Source organism: Megascapheus bottae, chromosome 20 (assembly GCF_031878675.1).
Source record: "Megascapheus bottae isolate mThoBot1 chromosome 20, mThoBot2.hap1, whole genome shotgun sequence".
Lineage (NCBI taxonomy): Eukaryota > Metazoa > Chordata > Mammalia > Rodentia > Geomyidae > Megascapheus > Megascapheus bottae.
The window spans coordinates 40,704,252-40,724,409 of NC_143528.1; the positions used below are offsets into that span (position 1 = coordinate 40,704,252).

At 51.3% G+C, this 20,158-nt stretch overlaps 1 protein-coding gene across 2 annotated transcripts; it reads left to right on the forward strand.

Moving 5' to 3' along the window:
* The first annotated feature begins 1,056 nt into the window (after positions 1 to 1,056).
* On the forward strand, positions 1,057 to 19,642 carry Fdft1 (farnesyl-diphosphate farnesyltransferase 1). Of its 2 annotated transcripts, XM_090353700.1 has the most exons (8): positions 1,057 to 1,240; positions 8,227 to 8,324; positions 9,157 to 9,340; positions 12,421 to 12,549; positions 13,824 to 14,015; positions 15,199 to 15,375; positions 16,522 to 16,674; positions 18,965 to 19,642. In XM_090353700.1, the coding sequence occupies exons 1-8, from the start codon at positions 1,142 to 1,144 to the stop codon at positions 19,184 to 19,186; spliced, it is 1,254 nt and encodes a 417-aa protein (XP_090209826.1). In that variant the 5' UTR covers positions 1,057 to 1,141; the 3' UTR covers positions 19,187 to 19,642. The 2 variants fall into 2 exon arrangements, with proteins under 2 accessions (XP_090209826.1, XP_090209825.1); XM_090353699.1 differs by lacking the exon at positions 1,057 to 1,240 and having other exon boundaries at positions 7,950 to 8,324.
* Positions 19,643 to 20,158: the final 516 nt, after the last annotated feature.

A 20,158-nucleotide genomic window follows, 5' to 3' on the forward strand; every position in this document is an offset into this window, starting at 1 on the left:
TGTGGTTCAAAGCCAGCCGGGGCACTAAAGTCCATGAGGCTCTTAATCTCCAATTAACACTAGAAAACCAGAAGTGGTGCTGTGGCTCCAGGGTACCTGAAGAGCTCAGGGACAGAGCCCATACCCCAGAGTTCAAACTCAAGAAAAACCCTCAAAAACCCCCACAAAAAAGAACACTTAGCCCTAGGGTCATGAGTTATATGGATTATGGGATTCATTGATGACCTGGCCTGACGGTTGGCTGTGATGTTTCAGCCTGCCACAGCTTCATTAGCGGGCAGGCTCTGGGTGAGGTGTACAGTCCTGATTAGGACTTACCTGATTAGGGCTTATCTCTGAGGGGGAGCTGCAGAGAGCAGGTCGGCTAGGGGGGGCCCCACTGCCAGGGAGCAGAGGGGCTTCCCCGGGCTGAGCCCCACCGGGCGGCTGAGCCCCACTGCCAGGGAGCAGAGGGGCTTCCCCGGGCTGAGCCCCACTGGGCAGCACGGCCCGATGGGCGGTTGGCAGCTTGGTGGCAGCTTGGTGGCAGCGTGGTGGCTTGACTGCCCGGGTGGGCTCCGGGGACTCCCGTCCCTCATCCCCGCCCGCGGAGGCCTGATTGGAGTCGTGGGACTCTGGATGTCCAATCGGCCACCACGGCGGCGGCGCGCTAGCCTGGAGGGAGAGGGCCCTGGGTTCAAGGCCCCGGCCCAGCCCCAATCACGGCAGTGCTCGGATCTCAGTGGCTGCCCGGCCAGAGCCCCGGCTGGCGCGCAGGAGCGGCCCACGCGCCACCCACCCGCGCCCCCGCGGAACGCGGCGGAGCTCGCGCGGCCCGGCCGCCCGCCCCCGCCGGCCGAGGAAAACAATCGCGTCCGCCGGCCTCCAATGGGCTCCTAGGTGGCGGCTGTCACGCCAGGGCCATCCCGCCGCCGATTGGCTGGCGTCTCCCTGGTGCGAGAGGCCCTGGCCAATCAGGGCCCGTCTCTCCACTCCGCCGTCCCGCCGCGGCCGCCGCCGGTGGAGCCGGAAGGCGGTGGGCGGGGCCTGCGCGTCGGCCCCGCCCCCGCGGCGGCGCCTCTCCCTCCCGCCGCAGCAGTCGGCCGGACGCGGGCGGCATCCTCCTCACGTCCCCAGCGCGGGTCCCGGAGCCGTCGCCAGCATGGAGTTCGTCAAGTGCCTAGGCCACCCGGAGGAGTTCTACAACCTGCTGCGCTTCCGCATGGGGGGCGGGCGCAAGGTGATTCCCAAGATGGACCAGGTGCGTGCAGCATCCCTGGGTCCCCGCGGGGCGGCGGGGAGGGCGGGAGGGCGGGAGGGGGGCGAGGGCCGCCGGACCCGCCGGACCCGCCGGACCCCCTCCCCGCCGCGCCGCCCCGCCGCGCCCCGCCGCTGCCGTGTCTGGTGGGCCCAGCGCGGTCGGGGCTCCCGCGCCCTCCTCCCCGCAGAGCCGGGTGGATGGCGTCGGGCGGGACGGTGTCCAGTCCACCCGTCCGCCCGCGCCTTCCCGCCGCGCTTTGTCTCTGCGTCTTTCCCGTGGACACCCTCGAGTCTCGCATCCGAAGAGAGTGATGTGCTCCTGTGACGTAGAGTCCTCATCCTTGAAGGCCCCGCTCCAGCCCGGCCGCCTCTGCGGACCCTCGGGCCGACACGCACCGCGCACCGGTTCTGGTGCGGGTGCGGTGTGGGCGGCAGGTGGGAAAAAGACGAGCAAGACTCGGGGTCGACCGTCCTGCCAGGACGAGCCCGGTGCTGGACACCTGTGATGGGAGAGGAGCAGGGAGGGCCTGGCGTTCCGGGCCACTCTGCCCTGTCACACAAACAGCCGCAAAAAAGAGGGCACCACAGGACGTGCTTCTCTAGCACGTTGTTTCGTGTTCGCGGTGCGTTTACAAAGCAGACTGCACAGGTCTGTCTGAAAGCGAGAAGAGGGGAATGTGCCTGTGTGAGGTGGTTCCTGGGATCTGAACTTCTGCAACAGGCGCTCTGCCCCGTGAGCCACCACAGCCCCACGCCAGTGTGTGTTCCGATCGGCTCTGAACCGCGTTCCACCACTTCACTGGCTGTCTTACCCTTCGCACCTTGTAACAAGCTGTCACTCTGTCTTGGGTTGTGTCATTTGTGCATTAACTTTGTGTTCCCAGAGCTCTCTTCAGATATACCAGGCTCTTGGTTTATCAATACACACGAAGCTGGACTTTATGAAGAAAGCTGTTTTAATTAGTTTATAAACAAGATAGCCTTGGGGGAACGTCAGCACATAAGAAATGTCATAAGGAAACTTACCAGGCAGGAGAAAGTTGCCTCTTGCTCAGGTAGAGATTAATCTTTGAAGGGCTGCCTAAGGAAAATACACGTTTCAATTGCTTTTGTGCCTTGTTTGAATCATTTTACTGTTGCTGATTTTTTTTTTTTTTTTGGTTTGCTATTCCTGAGGCTTTAAATCAGAGCCTGAATGACCCTTAGCATCTGATAGTTAATTGGAGATCAGAGTCTGATAGACAGACCGTCCTGCCTGGTGTGGCTTTGAACCATGATCCTTAGATCTCAACCTTCTGAGTAGCTAAGAATTACAGGATGAGCTACCAGTGCTCGGCTTGGATCATTTTTAAACTTGGAATGCCGCTGGGATTGTGGCCTGTGGTAGAGTTCTTGTCTAGCATGCACGAAGGCCCGAGTTCGATTCCTTGGTACCACATACATAGAAAAGACCTGAAGTGGTACTGTGGCTCAAATGGTAGAGCTCTGTCCTTAAGGAAGCCCAAGGACAGTGCTCAGGCCCTAAGCTCAAGCCCCAGGACTGGCAAAAAAAAAAAAAATAGAATAGTTAAGATTTTTATTTGGGATTCTCTTGAAATTATTTGTCAATATAGGCTGGACACACATAGCCTGAAACATGAAATGTTTCAAAATCAGAAGCCTTTTTGAGAACTGACATGGTAGGACAAGTGGAAAATTCCACACTTGGTTTCATAGGAAAGGTCAGTGCAGGTAACCTGAAAACATTGTGTCAATGGAGCTTTTGGCTCTCTGACGAGTGTGTGTGTGTGTATGTGTGTTATATACACATTATTCCCTTCCATGTTTAGTTCCATTTCTCATACCCCTAGTCCCTCATAATCTCAAGCTCTTAATCCTGACCTCAGGCGTTTTCTGGAAGTGTGCCTAGAGGGAACTGGAACTTTCTCCCTTTAGAACCTGGGAGACTAATTCTTGGTTTTTGTTTTTGTTTTTCAGTCTTGGAACTTGAACTCAGGGCCTGGGATCTATCCCTGAGCTTCTTTTGCTCAAGGCTAGTGCTCTACCACTTGATCCACAGCGCCACTGAGCCACTGACTTTTTCTGTTTGTGTGGTACTAAGGGATTGAACCCGAGGCATCATGTACGATAGGCAAGTGCTACCACTAAGCCACCTTCCCAGCCTAATCCTTGTTTTGTAATACCGTACTTGGTTCCATTTTAAGTGAGCAAAAGTTGTATTGTTCTTTCTCTACTTGCCATATGTTACACTGTCTAGATTCTCTACTGACCTCAGCCTCTTCCTTAGCGTCAGTTCTTCACTGTGGTCTGACCATGTTTGGACTTTCCATTCCTTCTGCACAGATGCTGTCCTTTCTCCAAGTCCCATTCCATAAGACTGAATTAACTTAAAAATGCCTGGGGATGGTGGTGCTGGGAGGGAGGGAGAGATGCAGAGGGGGCTTTCGTTATATCTGGGGATACTTCATTTCTGACTAAAGAAAATGAGGCAGATACAAACTAAAAGTTAATATACATTCAGCCTCTACCACAGTTATCCAGCAGTTTGTTGTTATTTTCAGTTTAAAATAGCTTGTAAATTAAAGTGGGTTTTAGTGCTTTCTTATGGTTAGTTGGACATAGGATTCTCATGATTCACTGCCTGAGGTGGTGCTCAGATCTCAGCCTCCTAAGTAGCTAGGATTAGAGAAGTGAGCCACCAGTGTCCAGCTGTAATCCCTTTCTTAACAGTTGAATCTGGGATTAAAGGTAGCACATGTATTTAGGGCCAAGGGTTTGGCCTAGTGGTAGAGTGTTTGCCTAGCATGCACGAAGTCCTGGGTTCATTTCCTCACTTCCACATACATAGAAAAAGCTGGAAGTGGTGCTGTGACTCAAGTGGTAGAGCACTAGCCTTGAGAAAGCCTAAGATCAGTGCTCAGGCCCTGAGTTCAAGCCCCAGGACTGGCAATAAATAAACAAATAAAATAAATGTATTTAGCACAAATGGTAGTTACTAGTCTTGTCTGAATTTGGTAGGTTTCATGTTTTCTTTTGCTAGGCAAACGTGTTTTATTAAGAACAAAGCTGCAGGGCTAGGAGTGTAGCCTTGTGGTAGAGTGCTTACCTCTCATGCATGAAAGCCCTAAGTTCAATTCCTTGGTACTATATACTCAGAAAAAGCCAGAAGTGGTAGTATGGCTCAAGGGTAGAGTGCTAGCCTTAAGAAAGCCCCAAGGGGGGCCGGGAGTTTGGCCTAGTGGTTAAAGTGCTTGCCTAGCATGCATGAAGACCCGGGTTCGATTCCTCGGTACCACATACATAGAAAAAAGCCGGAAGTGGTGCTGAGGCTCAAGTGGTAGAGCTCTAGCCTTGAGAAAGTCCAAGGACAGTGCTCAGGCCCTGAGCTCAAGCCCAGGACTGGCAAAAAAAAAAAAAAAAAAGCCCCAAGGACAGTGCCCAGACCCTGAGTTCAAGCCCCAGGATTGGCAAAACAAAACAAAACAACAAAAAAAAAACCCCAAACAAACAAAAACCAGGATGTAGGGGTTGGGACGGTGGTGGCCGTTCTCCCAGGGGCCTGCCAGCCCTTCAGCCTGCTGTAATGCTGTCCCCCTTCCTCCAGATGCCCTCCTGCTGGGTTGTCTCACCTGGAGGCTCTGGGGTGTGCATCTGGTGTCAACAATAGAAATAAACATCTGGAGGCCCCAGGGAGGGCAGGGAGAACTCTGGAGACCGAGGCTTGCCTGAGCCCTCCCTCCTCACCCGCACACACTCAGGAGAATCAAGTCGTGGAAATGTGTGGAGTGAGTTGTGTTTTCCATGCAGTAGTCATGTTTTCCTGTACAGTAGTCTTCCTTTTTTTTGTATTTCCTTTTGTTGTTCCTGGGGCTTGAACTCAGGTTTGGGCACTGTCCCTGAGCAATTTTTTCCTGAAGGCTAGCACTCTACCACTTTTTGGTGTGGTTAACTGGAAATGAGAGTCTCACTTTCCTGCTATGGGCTGGCTCCAGATCTCAGCCTCCTGAGTAGCTAGGATTATAGGCGTGAACCACTGGCTTAGTTTTCTTTTTTCTTTTCCTTTTTGGTCATGCTTGCTCCAGCAGGTACTCTACCATTTAAGCCACTCCACTAACTCAATGTTGTTATTCTCAATAGTTTGAGATGACTGTTCAGTTATTTAGGAAAATAACCACGTGGGAAAGAGTAAGAGATGCAGGTTGTGTAGCTTGCCTCCTTCACAGGAGTGAGGTTGTGTGTGTGTGTGTGTGTGTGTGTGTGTGTTCCAGTAGTTCCTGAAATTGTTGCTCTTCAATTCCAATGTGATTATGCATTTTTATTTATTGAAACTCCTGGTTAAACACCAGCCCCTAAACCCTACACTGGAGCTAAAGGTGACAGAAAAGCCCATGAGACTCCTCTCTTCAGTTAACCAGCAAAGCTGGAAGTGTAGGTGTGGACCAGATGGTGGAGCACTAGTTCCGGGTGAAAAGCTCAGGGAAAGTGTGGAGGCCTGAGGTTACGTACCAGTTCCAGTAAAAAAGCAAAAAATGGAAAAAAAGAGAGGAGGGAAGGAGGGAAGGAAAGGAAAACCCACAGACAACAGGGCAGGGCAGGGGTGAGTGGTGGAAAATGCCATGAAAGAGCTGTCCTGGGGCTCCAAGCAGTTTAACTTAGTCTCTTTTTGTTTCCTGTGTGTTCTTGTCTTTGCACATTTTGAGTTGTGTGTAAAAGTATTCATCTACCTTTGCAGGACACTTTTCATGTGTCAGGTACCACTTTAAATATATGGTGTCCAGTAAATATTAGTTTTTACTAATATTTTTACTGGAAATAGCAATAGAATAGTAATGAAATTTTCAGGATTATGTGATTTCTTTTTTCATCTCTGCTGTTTAGACAGTATGTATCTCTGCTGGGAAATGTAGAAAACATATACAAATAATGAAGGACATAGTTCACCTGAAGGTACAAGGGGCAGTAACATTCCAGCCGGACTTCACCGGGCTTTCTTCTTCTTCTTTTTTTTTTTGTTAGTCCTGGGCTTGAGGTCAGGGCCTGAGCACTGTCCTTGGGTTTTCTCAAGGCTAGAGCTCTACCACTGGAGCCACAGCACCACTTGCAGCTTTTTCCATGTATGTGGTACCGAGGAATCGAACCCCAGTCTTCATGCATACTAAGCAAGCACTATATTACTAGGCCAAACTTGCAGCCCTCTCAGGGGACTTTCTACTAGTAGATGCATATTGGTTTAAAAAGTCTCCTCTGTACAATACCTTAATGATAGCAATAAAATAATATTTTATAAAAAGTCTCCTGTTGCTAGATAGTTCAAGTTTCTCTCTTTCTGAGTAAGGAGATTGTGTGCACGTGCGTGTGTGCGCATGTATGTGAAAGATAGAAACTATAGTTTGTGTTCAGTTTTTCTGTAAACCTGAAACTGCAAAAAGCGTTTATATAAAAATGCACACACATCAACCATAATCCTTTCTAATATGTTTACTTTTGTGCGTATGTGTGTGGGGGCACTGACCCTTAGCTTTTTTTTGTTTGAGGCTATGACCATTTGAGTCATAGGTCTACTTCTGGCATTTCTGGTAGGTAGAGATAAGAAAGCTTGTAGACCTGCTTGTCTGGGCTGTCTTCACACTGTGATCATCTCAGTCTGGTAGCTAGGACTACAGGCTGGAGTCAGTATCTAGCTTGTTTGCGTTGTTAATAAGCACTTTTTTCTAGAAAAAGATAATACAAGGCATCCTTCTGTCCTGTTTCCCTGGTTCAAGGTAGTTTGGTGCATTTCAGCATTTGCAGGAATCTTAAGAGAACAGCTAGCTTCCCAGAGGTAATGGAGGTTTACCAATGTTGAGTTCAACAGTAGAAAGCGAATTTTACTGAGAAAACCATTGGCAGTAGCCATAAGGAGACCTCAGAATCCAGCTGGGTTCCGTTATGTGCTGGTCCCACAAGTACAAGACAAGTGGGGTCTCAGCTGGCCGTCTGTGTCTATGGGGCGGGGTGGGGAGAGTGGGGTCTCAGCAGGCCACCTGTGTGTGGGGTGGTGTGGGGAGAGTGGGGGTCTCAGCGATTGGCCTCTGTCTGTGGGGTGGTGTGGGGAGAGTGGGGTCTCAGGGGCAGCCTCTGTGGGGGTGTGGTGTGGGGAGAGTGGGGTCGTGTGGGGAGAGTGGGATCTCAGCGGGTGATCTGTGTCTGTGGGGGTGTGGTGTGGGGAGAGTGGCCTGGTGAAGGCCAGCCTGGTTGGGGGGACAGTTTGGCGGGTAAATTTGGTCTAGGAAGGGAGAGGGGTGAACCATGCTGGTCTCCCTGGGCAGGGAGGTATCCCGGGGAAGGAGGGGTCCCCTGGGGGAAGTTGGAGTCCTCGGGAAGGAGGGGTCCCCTGGGGAAAGGAAGGGTCCCTGGGGAAAGAAGGGGTCCCGGGGAAGGAGGGGTTCTCGGGAAGGAGAGGTTCTGGGGAAGGAGGGGTCCCGGGAGGGCGGGGTCCCGGGAAGGCGGGGTCCCGGGGAAGGCGGGGTCCCGGGAGGGAGGGGTCCCGGGGAAGGAGGGGTCCCGGGAGGGAGGGGTGCCAGGGAAGGAGGGGTCCCGGGAGGGCGGGGTCCCGGGGAAGAAGGGGTCCCGGGAGGGCGGGGTCCCGGGAGGGCGGGGGCGGGGCTGGGGCCAGGGGCGGGGCGCCCCGCTCGCGTGCCCGGAGGACCGGCCCAGCGCGGGTGCCCGGCGCCCGCAGCGCCCCTACCAGGCCGGCTGGGGTCTGGGTGCCGACCGGCCCGGCTCCCCATGGCCGCCGCCGTGTGCAGCACCAAGGCCATGGCCTTGTTGAAGCGCACGTGGGTGCTGAGCCCCGGCGCCCCCCGGCGGGGCCGCCCCTGGCCCCCCAAGGACGCGCCCCACCGGCCGAGCGGAGGGCGGCCGGGCCGCGGGGCCCCCGCCCTGCCCTGCGCCGGCCCGCCGCCCCCAGCCGCGCCGCCCACCGTCCCCGCTCTGCTCTGCCCGCAGGACTCGCTCAGCAGCAGCCTGAAGACCTGCTACAAGTACCTGAACCAGACCAGTCGCAGCTTCGCAGCGGTCATCCAGGCGCTGGACGGCGAGCTGCGGTGAGAGCGGCGCAGGGGAGGGGCGCCAGGGTCCGCCCGGAGCCCCTGCCCCGCACAGGGGGGAGGGAGCACGCACCGTGTTTACTTGTGATCACCCTTCCAGGCAGGCCTGGCCCCCCGCCGAGGCGGGCGGAGTGTTTATCCCCCACAGGCAGGCCTGGCCGCTGCCCCTGGCCCCACTGCCAGGCAACTTTCTTGACTGGCTGTATCCAGTTCATGCTGTCCAGCTCCTCGGGCGCCACAGCCCCCACACAGGGCTGGGGCCGCTTGTTCCTTGCCAGAGCATCCATGCTGGGCAGTTACTATGGGTTTTCACATTGGTTGTCTACAAAATACTAGCTCATCTAAACCTTTGGCCTACTGCCCTCCACATTGCACAACAACTGTAACACTCTGGAAGCAGTAGACCCAGCCAACGGCTGGGTTTTAATTTATTATTGTTATTGCAGTCTGCTTACTCTGCTTTAAGACAGAAAAACCAAAATGTTTCATGAAGACTGTGAGGCTTTGGATATCCTTTCGTTGTTGTTGTTGTTGTGTGTGTGTGTGTGTGTGTGTGTGTGTGTTGACCGGGCCAGAACTCACGGCCTGGGTGCTATTCCTTAGCATCTCAGGCTGGCCTGCTGAGCCACAGCTCTACTTCTGGCTGTTTTGGTGGTGAATTGGAGATAAGGCTTGCTTTGTGGCCCATGATGGTCTTGAACTCACGGTTCTCTTGCCTCGGTCTCCCAAGTGCTGGGATTGTTTGTGAGGGCCTCCACTCCTGCTCAGATGTGACGCAGGCGTCCTCCGGTGCATGTTGCGGTGTGGTCACGGTGTCCCATTCTTGCAGCCATGCGGTGTGCATATTTTACCTGGTTCTGCGAGCTCTGGACACTCTGGAGGATGACATGACGATCAGCGTGGAGAAGAAGGTTCCCCTGCTGCAGAGCTTCCACACCTTCCTTTACCAGCCAGAGTGGCGCTTCATGGAGAGCAAAGAGAAGGACCGGCAGGTGCTGGAGGACTTCCCCACGGTAGGAACCATGAGCCCTCCTGTGCACGTGTGCGTGTGATTGGCGGGGTCTCGTGTGTGAGTCCCGAAGGTCAACAGGCTGGGCACGTGGTGTGTTGGGGATTCCTGCAGCTGAGCTTCCCCCACAGACTGCCTGGGCGGGAGCCTCCCAGCGTGTCCGTTGGTGGTTAGTTTTATAGCAACTGTGACTCAGTTTCTCTGTCTATAATATAGGGATTAGAGTAGTTCTTACCTTTTAGTTTTGTGTGAGTTAAGAATTAACAGGGGCTGGTAGAATGCTTGCCTAGCATGCATGAAGCCCTGGGTTCTACTCAGTACCACATACACAGAAAAAGCCAGAAGTGGTGCTGTGGCTCAAGTGGTAGAGTGCTAGCCTTGAGCAAAAGAATCTCGGGGACAGCGTTCTCAGTTCAAACTCCAGCACTGGGGAGAAAAAAAAGGAATTAACGTGCATCATCTACTGCCTTTACTGTTTGGAAGTGCAATGTTGATTCTCCTTTTTTTTTGTTTTGTGGGTCATAGGGCTTGAACTTGACCTGGGCACTGTCCCTGAGCTCCTTTAGCTCAAAGCTACCGCCCTACACTTGAGCCAAGTCCCACTTCCCATTTCTAGAGGTTAGTTGGAGATAAGAGTCTCAGGTTCTTTTGTGCCCAGGCTGGCTTTGAACCTTGATCCTCATATCTCAGCCTCCTGAGTGGCTAGGATGACAGGCATGAGCCACCACGCCTGGCTGCAGTGTTGATTCTTAAAGAAGTTTACATTGAATTTCAGTGCTGTAAAAAATAGATTCTTAAAGAAAGTAGGTTCTCAGGCTAGCCCAATAGCCTTATTGAGTGTGTCATGTGCCTGGGTGCCCTCACACATGGAGGGAGCTGGGAGTGGCTCCTGATCTGCCCCTGCGGCTTTGAAGTCAGAATTATGAGGACTAAATACTTTCACATCGGTTACTTAGAACAGTCCATCCACGTGTTCTGCAAGTGTTTCCCATTTTATGGGAATAGCTGCAAGCGAGTCATGTGCGTGTGCCCAGTCCCCCTCTACTGAGGCTGCCCTGGCTTAAAGATGAAAGTGATTTAGCAGTGCCATAGGTTCTCATGTCAGTGCCAGGACTGAACTCGGGCTTTGCATCCCGATTCTGCTTTTTCTACTCTGGTTGACAGGAAACCTGTCTTTCTATAGATGGTAGTCTGAGTCTTGTAGAAGAACCATCCTATGTGGCTTTTATTATTAATTAAGACAAGTCTAGTCTGTAAATCTGAGTGAGGAGAGATTTGGGTGGACAGGACACCCACCCATTGTGGAAAAAGGTTTGAGGATGACTCCTGGGCAGAAATATTTCAGGTAGCCGAGGACACTTCTCCAGAGTCTTAAGTCGATATTGTGTGATACAGTAAGGCACGAATCAGAGAGTTTGTGGAGAATGGAGAGAGGAGTTAGAGCTGAGACCGAGGGAGGTGCTGGTAGGTCAGTGTCCCCGGGCACCTGCTGACCAGAGTGTGCGTTTCCTGTGGCTGGCCTAGAAGGTGTGCCCATCACTGGCCAGAAAGTTTCAGATTTGAACCTGAAATTGCATTTTTCCTGTTTGGGAGTAGGCCGAGGCTCTTAGCTTCCCCTTCCTGTGCCCTAGGCACCTGGAAGTCCTTGCCCTCATGCCCTTGAAATGGCTAGAAGTGATCCTGGGAAAGCGGAAGGACCCTCGTCACCCTGGTGTCACAGGGCGGAGCTTGCTGGGGGAAGAACAGGCCCAGCTCGCCCTGTCACTTTCCCCAGCTGGTTAAGAGGGGGTGGGTCTGATTCGGAAGGGGAAGCATGGTGGAGTGTGTTTTCAGAACCCAAGTGCCTGCTTCTGCCCTCGTAGGCCTGTTCTCTCCCAAATGGAATGTGTCGGGTGGTGGAGGAGCCCTGCGGCAACTCCAGCCCCAGGCTGGGCTGCTCTGTAGAGCCCAGGCTTGTCTCAGGCCAGGCAGCTTTGGCCTCAACTTGGCGCAGCTCTTCTGGGAAGTCCAGCTAAATTTTATGTGGTTTTACTGGGGAGGGGGGGCACTTCATTTGTTGTTTAGACTTCTGAATTGCAGGGGTGCTCAGCAATAGCTGGTGCACCCCCAGGCCTCAGGTATGTCCTGCTGCACACGTGCACACACACATGCATATGGACACTCATCCATGTATCCATGTGGCAGTCCATGTCAGAGCACTTCATTTAAAAAGCATTCTGGAGGGGGCTGGGGGTGTGGCCTAGTGGTGGAGTGCTTGCCTAGCATGTACAAAGACCCGGCCGGGTTTGATTCCTTGATACCACATTCATAGAAAAAGAGCCGGAAGTGGTGCTGAGGCTCAGCTGGTAGAGCTCTAGCCTTGAGAAACTCCAAGGACAGTGCCCAGGCCCTGAGTTCAAGCCCAGAACTGGGGGAAAAAAAAAGCATTCCGGAGGAGCCAGGTGCTGTGGCACTTGCCTGCAATCCCAGATACTCAGCTGGCAGAAATAGGATTGTGAGTTTGAGGGGACCCTGTGCAACAACCTAACCAGATCCCATCAAAAATATACATATAAAATAAATCAAGAGATTCATTATATTTAACTTTTTTTTTTTTGCCAGTCCCAGGGCTTGAACTCAGGGCTTCCTATTTTGGGCTTTCTCAAGGCTGCTAGCACTATACCACTTAAGGCACAGCAACACTTCCAGTTTTTTCTGTATATGTGGTACCAAGGAATCAAATCCAGGGCTTCATGCCTGCTAGGAGAGCACTCTACTGCTAGGCCACACTCCCAGCTATGTTGTATCTTGATAACATATAGACGCTTCTTTGAACTTAAACGATGTAGCTTTAGCAGAAGCGATGTGCTTGAAAACCAATGAATACTACCTTTTTATGTCAGAGCTAGGGCTTATAAAGAAAAAAATCTGGCATCTGATATTGAACTGGGGTTTAAAGGAGCAGCTTCAACTGAGGGTCTCAGTAGCTTCATAATGAGGGGCTGGCTCATCTGCCCCCTGAGATGTGTGAGAGTGTAAGTTTCTGTTCAGTATCCTGTTCGTACATCATTTTGCATTCCTTGTTTTTTATGTCTTACATTTCAGATCTCCTTGGAATTTAGGAATCTGGCTGAGAAATACCAAACAGTGATTGCTGACGCTTGCCAGAAAATGGGATTTGGTATGGCAGAATTTTTGAATAAGGAAGTGACCTCCAAACAGGATTGGGATAAGGTCAGTGGCCTGAACAGCGAGCATTTCCAGAGGCTCAGAGCAGGACAGAGCTGGCCATCAGCGCAAGGCCTTCTGGTTGTGCTGCTGGCTTTAAACTGTGATCCTCAGATCTCAGCCCCTGAGTAGCTAGGATAACAGGCGTGAGCCACCTCACCCAGCCGTCATATGCTCTTAAGAGGTGCTTGATGTTTAATGCTCTGTCATTAAAATATACTATGTCCTGGAGATCTCACCATGAAATAAGGCCAAAATGGGATTAACTTGTTTTAAAGGTAACTTTAAAGTTTCTCTCCGCCTTGCTATGAAATTGTCAGTGAATGGCCACATTGTTTCCTATAATATAAAAATACCAATAGTTCTTAATTTTCAAAAGAAAATTGTTTTTTTCCCTTCCGGAGTGTCTGAGTGTGTATGTTCTTTAATATTTGTACTATTTTTGATCCTGTGCGTGCGTGTGTGTGTGTGTGTGTGTGTGTGTGTGTGTGTGTGTGTGCAGGTGAGCACATCAAGGCTTGAACCCAGGGAGTGGGCACTGGCTCAGCTTTTTCACCCTAGGCTGGTGCTCTGTCACTTGAGCCCACAGCTCCACTTCTGGCTTCTTGCTGGTTAACTGGAGATGAGTCTCATAGATGTTCTTGTCTGTGCTACTTTTGAATTTTGATCCTGTGATCTCAGGCTCTAAATAGTTAGGGCTACAGGCAAGAGTCTCCAGAGACTGGGGCTGGGAGTTTGGCCTAGTGGCCTAGAGTGCTTGCCTAGCATGCATGAAGACCCGGGTTTGATTCCTTGGTACCACATACCTAGAAAAAAGCCAGAAGTGGTGCTGAGGCGCAAGTGGTAGAGCTCTAGCCTTGAGAAAGTCCAAGGACAGTGCTCAGGCCCTGAGCTCAAGCCCGGGACTGGCAAAAAAAAAAAAAAGTCTCCAGAGACTAACAAGACTCCAGTGATGAGCGAGACTTTGTTGTTGTTGTTGTTGTTGAGCTTTTACTCAAGGTCAGCACTCTAATCACTTGGAACCATGGCACCACTTCCAGGTTCTGGTCATTAATTGGTGATAAGAGTCTTATGGACCTTCCTGCCTGTGCTGGCTTTGAACCATGATCCTCAGATCTCAGCCTCCTGAGTAGTTAGGGTTATAGATGTGAGCTACTGATGTGTGGATGTGTTCCTTTTTTTGTTGTTGTTGGTGGTGGTTTTTGTTTTCTGTTTTGGTAGCTAATGATACATAGAATTTTGATTTTAGTGAAAACTCTGTTAAAAACAATGTCTTGCAGTACTGTCACTATGTTGCCGGGCTGGTGGGAATTGGCCTTTCGCAGCTCTTCTCCGCCTCCAAGTTTGAAGACCCTGTGGTGGGTGAGGATTCGAAGTGTGCCAACTCCATGGGCCTCTTCCTGCAGAAGACAAACATCATCCGGGACTATCTGGACGACCAGCAGGAGGGAAGGGAGTTCTGGCCTCAGGAGGTAGGCGGCACAGTGAGGGATTGGGGAAAGACGTTCAGTATGTACTTGTACTTATTTTGATTTTTTAAAAATGTATTTACATTGGTTAGGTGGAGGTAGATTCCCTAGAGAAAAACCATTAAATTTTTTATCATAATTACCATGGTGAGTTACATAAGTTATGTAAAGAAGACATTTCTTTTTGAACAAAATTACCCCTTCCCTTGCTCTCCTCCAGTTAAAGAAAACAAATGCATTAGATTCTATGAAAACAGAATGTCTCCAGGAAGGCTGGACTCCCAGGCATCCCCCTTCACTAGCCAGAGAGCCGATTCCTCCATGGAGAATTCCGTGGCAGGAAGCAGGAGAGAGGGCTTGAAGACCCAGTACCTCCAAGGAAGGGCAAACAAATGCCAGTTATGAGACAGGGCTGAATGAACTAACAATAAAAGTAAATATTTGCTAGCCCTTAGAAACGCTCTAATGGCAGCCCAGGCTGGGATGGTGGGGTGCATCTAGTAGTGCTAGTGATAGAGACTTAAGACCAGAGTATTGAGAGTTCAAGGCCATCCTGTGCTGCGTAACTAGCTCAGGGCCAGCTTCCTATCTAAGGATCCGTGATGCCTTGTTTCAGAACTAAACAAAAATAACGAAACCCAAGGGGGAACCAGCAAACTAATCACACTGTTGGAATGGAGGGTGTTACTTTATTTCCAAATTATAGGATTCAGGGAGATGATGTTTTTACAATTGATAGCCATTTTTTTCCCCCAGATAAGCTGTTGACAGCTTATGAGAATAGGAAATATGGAATTCATTCTTCAGGCGTTTGAGACCTGGCTACCTTGGGAATTGTAATGCTTCTCTTGCAGTACTGCAGCCGGTTTTGTGGGTAGCTTCTCGCTCTAGTCTGAGATCATCAGGATAGTACTTATTACCTATTGCATGACTTGTCTCCAAGGGACACTCTGACATCTCACCTCGCTCCCGTGCTGGGACTGGAGCTGGTGGGTGGGCATCAATGTGAAACTACTCGATCCTGTGAAGACCTTCAGGGAAGCAGCCTCTCTGCACAGAGTGTGACATTAGTGGTGGCAGGGATGGAAGCCAGAGCTTCCCTTGGGCTCAGTGTGTCTCTCCTCCGAGCCACCCCCAGTCTCCTGGGCACAGGTTGACTTGTCCTTCCACCTTTGCGCCTGGCCAGGTTTGGGGCAGGTATGTTAAGAAGCTGGGGGATTTCACCAAGCCGGAGAACATCGACTTGGCCGTGCAGTGCCTGAACGAGCTCATCACCAACGCTCTGCACCACATCCCGGACGTCATCACCTACCTGTCACGGCTTCGGAACCAGAGCGTGTTTAACTTCTGTGCGATTCCGCAGGTACCGCCGAGGGGCCGCGGGATGGGCACAGGCCGGGGCGCAGGGAAGGGTGGGAGAGCACAGTGGCTCTGCTGTGTTCAAGATGGCTCTAGAGGGTTCCCCAGGGACTCCGGATCCTAGCACACCTAGCCCAGGCTCACGGTCATCCAGCCGTTCCGTAACCTTCCTTGAGAGTCTGCTCTTCCAAACCAGCTGGACCCTTACTCTCACGAGGACGCTGTTATTGTCATAAAGACTCGAAACACCAGATTATTCTTGGCTTTGTCTGAGATTTGGGATGACAAAACCTGACTCACTATTTCTAGGTGCTTGCGTGCTCTTGCTGACTAAATTAAGAGAGTCATGGGTGTCTGGTTTGGATGTGTGGTTCTTATGACCAGCTCTGGGTTGTGGTGGAACGGAAGTCTATGTACCCACCTTAGGCTTCCATTTACCCCAGAAATAGCTTACCTTTGAGCACAAGAAGGCATCTCTTCTTCTGTTATTTTCCTCTCTTGTGTATGTGTGTGTGTGTGTGTTTGTGTCTGTCTGTCTGTCTGTCTGTCTGTCATAGTCATTGTCGATAATACAACTAAAATACAAAAGCTCTTGCTAGACACTTTGAAATATATATTTCAGTTTAACCTGTTGATCTAGTGTGGAAAATATCACATGTACTTGTGTTTGTTAAAAAAGCGGTGGGGGGAGTTTTGTGGCTGAATAACAGATTGTGTGTGTGTGTGTGTGTGTGTGTGTGTGTGTGTGTGCTGGCACTGAAGTTAATTTCAGAGCCTTGAGCTTTGGCTCATCTTTTTCACATGCAGCTAGGGCTTTGCTTCTGGAGGCCTTCCTCTAGCCCAGCATTGTACTAGTTAATTCGAGTCTCTTGGGTTTTTTTGCCCAGACGGCTTCAAACCTCGGTCCTCTAGCTCTGCCTCTGGAGTTTCTATGATTCACACTAAGAGCCACCAACCCTGGGCTCAGCAGCATCATTTAATATTGTAAGCCATGTTGCTGAGAAGAGGAAGAGCGCAGACAGCAGTCTTGGCCTACGTTGTAGGCCTTTTCCTGGATTGATTGCTCAGCGTGCAGTCTCCACCGGTGATTGCCGTTATTCCTGGTTATACGTGCATGAACTCCTTTTCTCCCCTCTCCTGCTGTCTCTAGGTCATGGCCATTGCCACGTTGGCTGCCTGTTATAATAATCAGCAGGTGTTCAAAGGGGTGGTGAAGATCCGGAAGGGGCAAGCGGTTACCCTCATGATGAATGCCACCAATATGCCAGCCGTCAAAGCTATGATATACCAGTACATAGAAGAGGTGAGTTTCTGCCACTGTTGGAGGCCATGTTTGCCTTGTAGAGGACTCTGACACTGCACTATGGTCTAGAGAGGCTGGACTTGCTCTCCCTTAGGGGAAATTGCAGGCACAGGAAAGAGGTTGTCGACAAATTCAGAGCCCATATGGCCCTGGCTGGTGCTTCTGGGAAGAACTCTCTGTGGGGGGGTGGGGAGGAGCTGATGTAGAGGCCAACCACACTGTGCCATGGGTGAGCGTCCCATTGAGGTTTATGTAAGCTAAAGGGAGAGGAGAGGAACATCCATGAGTTACCATGATGTCTTGATACCGTGATGTCCTTCTGCAGATTCTTTTCCACTTCCCTATAAAACAGAACATAGCTGTCTGACCCAGACCGCCAGCCATAAAGACTCAAAGTGACAGTTACACCACATGTTTCTCTCAGAAGATGCAGCCAGTGCTATTTTGAACTGGCATGGTGTCCACACAGGAGGCTGTTTGCTGGTGTCAGTGGCAAGAGCCACAGCGTGAACTCGGTCTGTCTGTCTTCAGAACTTGCTGTGTGTAGCTAGATGCTGGGGCTCAGTTCCCCCTTCTCAACTGGACTGCGCTGTAACTCGGGGCGCTCTGTCCTCGTGTATATACATGAATCAGACACATTTTCTATTGTTTCTCAGACTATTTTTATTCTCCTGATTTTAGGAAATCAAAATTTAAGGTTGTGTTTTTAATCTGGCTTCTCCTTAGCTAGTAGACAGTATTCCTTCTCGTGATTTGGTTGTGAGGGCCAGCTGTCCTTGGCAGGCCTCCTGTTTTTATGAGGATGTTTCTTGGAATTCAGCCACATCCATTTGTTTACCACCATGTGTGCTTTTGCAATTTCAGGGCAGAGTTGAACAGCTGTGACAGGGCAACCCAGAAAGCTAAAAATATACTTTGGCCCTGTGATCTAGGGCTCCAGATTTAAAGTTACTCTAGTGAACTGCCAGGAATTCTGAAGGAAATGCTAACTTTTAGGTGGATTTGGTTGAGAGATCTGAAGCTCTCGAGCACTGAGATGTGAAGATGGCTTTAATATCAGCATAGGACGCTGTACACAGGGTAGTACATGGAGACGTGTGTCAGGCCATAGGTGCTCTGGACGCGCACGCTTCTCACTGACAAGGCTGTCTTTGTAGTGAAAAGGGAGGGCATGTTTCTCCTGCCCCTCCCCTGGGCTCGCTGGGCATGGAGGATCACCTGGACGGGCGTCACCCGGGTGTCCTCTGGCCTCATGGCAAGGTGCTGGAGCACTGTCTTCAAGACGTGGACGGCTGCTGGGCAGTGGGGGCCTTGTCTGTGTTGGAGCAACTTGACCTGGTTCTCAACAGCCTGTGCTGCTGGCACTCGGCAGTCTGTGGCTTTGGGATAGAAGTAATGCATGGACAAGCAGCAGAAGCCTGATCCCCACTCCACCAGAGCGAATCCCTGGCCAGGGCCAGCTTTTGCATGTCCCCGTAAGCCTCCCGTCTCAGCCTCCCAGGCTCTTTGACTGGCACGTGGGCACGTAGAACCCGGAAGAGATGAGTTCATTGCAGCTCTTATCACCGAGCGATGGCCTCCTAATGCTAAATCTGGTAACCCATTTGTTATAGGTTCTTTCTTCCCTCCCTCCTCCTCTCTCCTTCCTCCCTCCTCTTCCCTTCTTCCCCTTTCCCTTTCTTTCTTTCTTTCTTTCTTTCTACGAGGTTTTGAACTCAGGGCCTCGCACTCTCACTTGGCGCCCTCCCTCAGGACTGTCAGGAAGGGACATCCAGCCAGGACTCCAGGAGGACCCTTGGGCCACCCCGCTGCAGTGGCTCAGACCACACACTGAGTCTCGCTTCTCTAAGCTGCTTTTGCCCGGTCTTTCTGGGATCATTTTCCCTGTCCACGTTACTTTGGTTGAACTGTGCCAGCATTTACTGGGCGTCTGCTCTAAGTCAGGGACCCGGAGGTCTGAAGGTCAGCATGGCTTGGCCGCTTTCTCTGGGTGCCCGTAGCTCCTGGGGCAGTGCACACACTAGGCCACGCTTGCTCAGTGCACAGGCCTGGGGGGCAGCGTGCTCTGGGCCAGGTACTCCACTTCCTCGGTGGTGACGTGCACTCATTTACCATCATAAAACTGGAAGTAGCCTTGGGCTCAAAGTGGTAGAATGCTAGCTTTGAGCGAGGAAACTCAGGAACAGTACTCATGAGTTCAAACCCCCAGCTGACAAAATGAATGGATGAATGAATGAATGCACCCTGATCTCACACACAGCACTGACACTCTTCCCGTTTTCTTGAACAGATATATCACAGAATCCCCACCTCAGACCCATGTTCCAGTCAGACAAGGCACATCATCTCCACGATCAGGACCCAGCACCTTCCCAACTGCCAGCTGATCTCACGGAGCCACTTCTCTCCCATCTACCTGTCCTTTGTCATGCTGGTGGCTGCGCTGAGCTGGCAGTACCTGAGCGCCCTGTCCCAGGCCACAGAAGACTACGTGCAGACCGGCCAACACTGACCCTCAAGCCCGCAACCTCGGCTCCCTGGTCCCCCTTTGGTTTCCTCCTCAGTGAACTCTGTGCTTGGACCTTAAGAAACTGAGAAGCACTGGAGACAATGACAACAGAAGGAATGGCTGGCCCTCCCTGGAAGCCTGGCGCTGAGGTCTCCTCAGGCTGAGGGCACCTGTGCACCGCTGCACTGCAAGTGTGGCCACATGGGGGTGCACTCAGCGAGTCCTGCTATAATGATTAAAGATAGTTAATTCGAAGCCACCCTGACCTGTCACGTGAAGGCTCCCATTCTAGGTTGTATTTCTGTTTCCTGAGAATGCACACTTGTCTCCTGCCATGGGGGCTGTGAAGGAAACTTGGGGTGTTTGGGCTGCTTCCTTTTTGCAGAGAATCTTAGCTTTCATAAAGAGGTAATGGAATTGCTGGCTCCGCTTTAAAAATTTGGGAGGCTTTCAGAGTAAGTTGTGTACTAACTAAGCATTTGTCGAGTCACTACTATGTGGCAGGTGGTTACTGAGGGATAAGGCCATCTGCCAGCGCCAGCCAGGAGGGGCATAGCCAGCTGCCCAGCCCTGCTGGCAGAGGCATGGAGCCAGCACCAGTCCACTTCCGTCTGCCCCCTGCATCCACTCTGCCAGCCTCCTTTTTGGGATCATTCTTTTAGTTGTCTCATAAACTGAAGGTCTTTTCTTCTTTCCTCCTTTTGTCTTTCTCAAATTTCCAGTTTATTTACTGAAACTCAAGGAAGGTGAAGGATAGTTTTCAGATAACAGAGCAGGAGGTCAAATGATAACTCATTCTCCCATGATTGTTTAGTCATGCCCTTCTCCCTCCCCTGGCACAGCCAGAGCTTGTGACTCAGTGTGCTAGGTGTGGGAGCAAGTGTCCCCAGGCTAGGGGTGTGTCTGGGAAAAAGGTCAGTCTCAAAGCTGTTAAGTGTTACAGCTCTGTGCATTTGCCTGTCTGTTATAATAGGC

Bases quoted from the DNA above. Each gene is read 5' to 3' on its own strand.
- Fdft1 (XM_090353699.1), top strand. From the start codon at position 8,008: ATGGCCGCCGCCGTGTGCAGCACCAAGGCCATGGCCTTGTTGAAGCGC. The intron at 9,341-12,420 runs GTAGGAACCATG...CTTACATTTCAG, and splicing joins TGCTGGAGGACTTCCCCACG to ATCTCCTTGGAATTTAGGAA. The intron at 15,376-16,521 runs GTACCGCCGAGG...TGCTGTCTCTAG, and splicing joins ACTTCTGTGCGATTCCGCAG to GTCATGGCCATTGCCACGTT.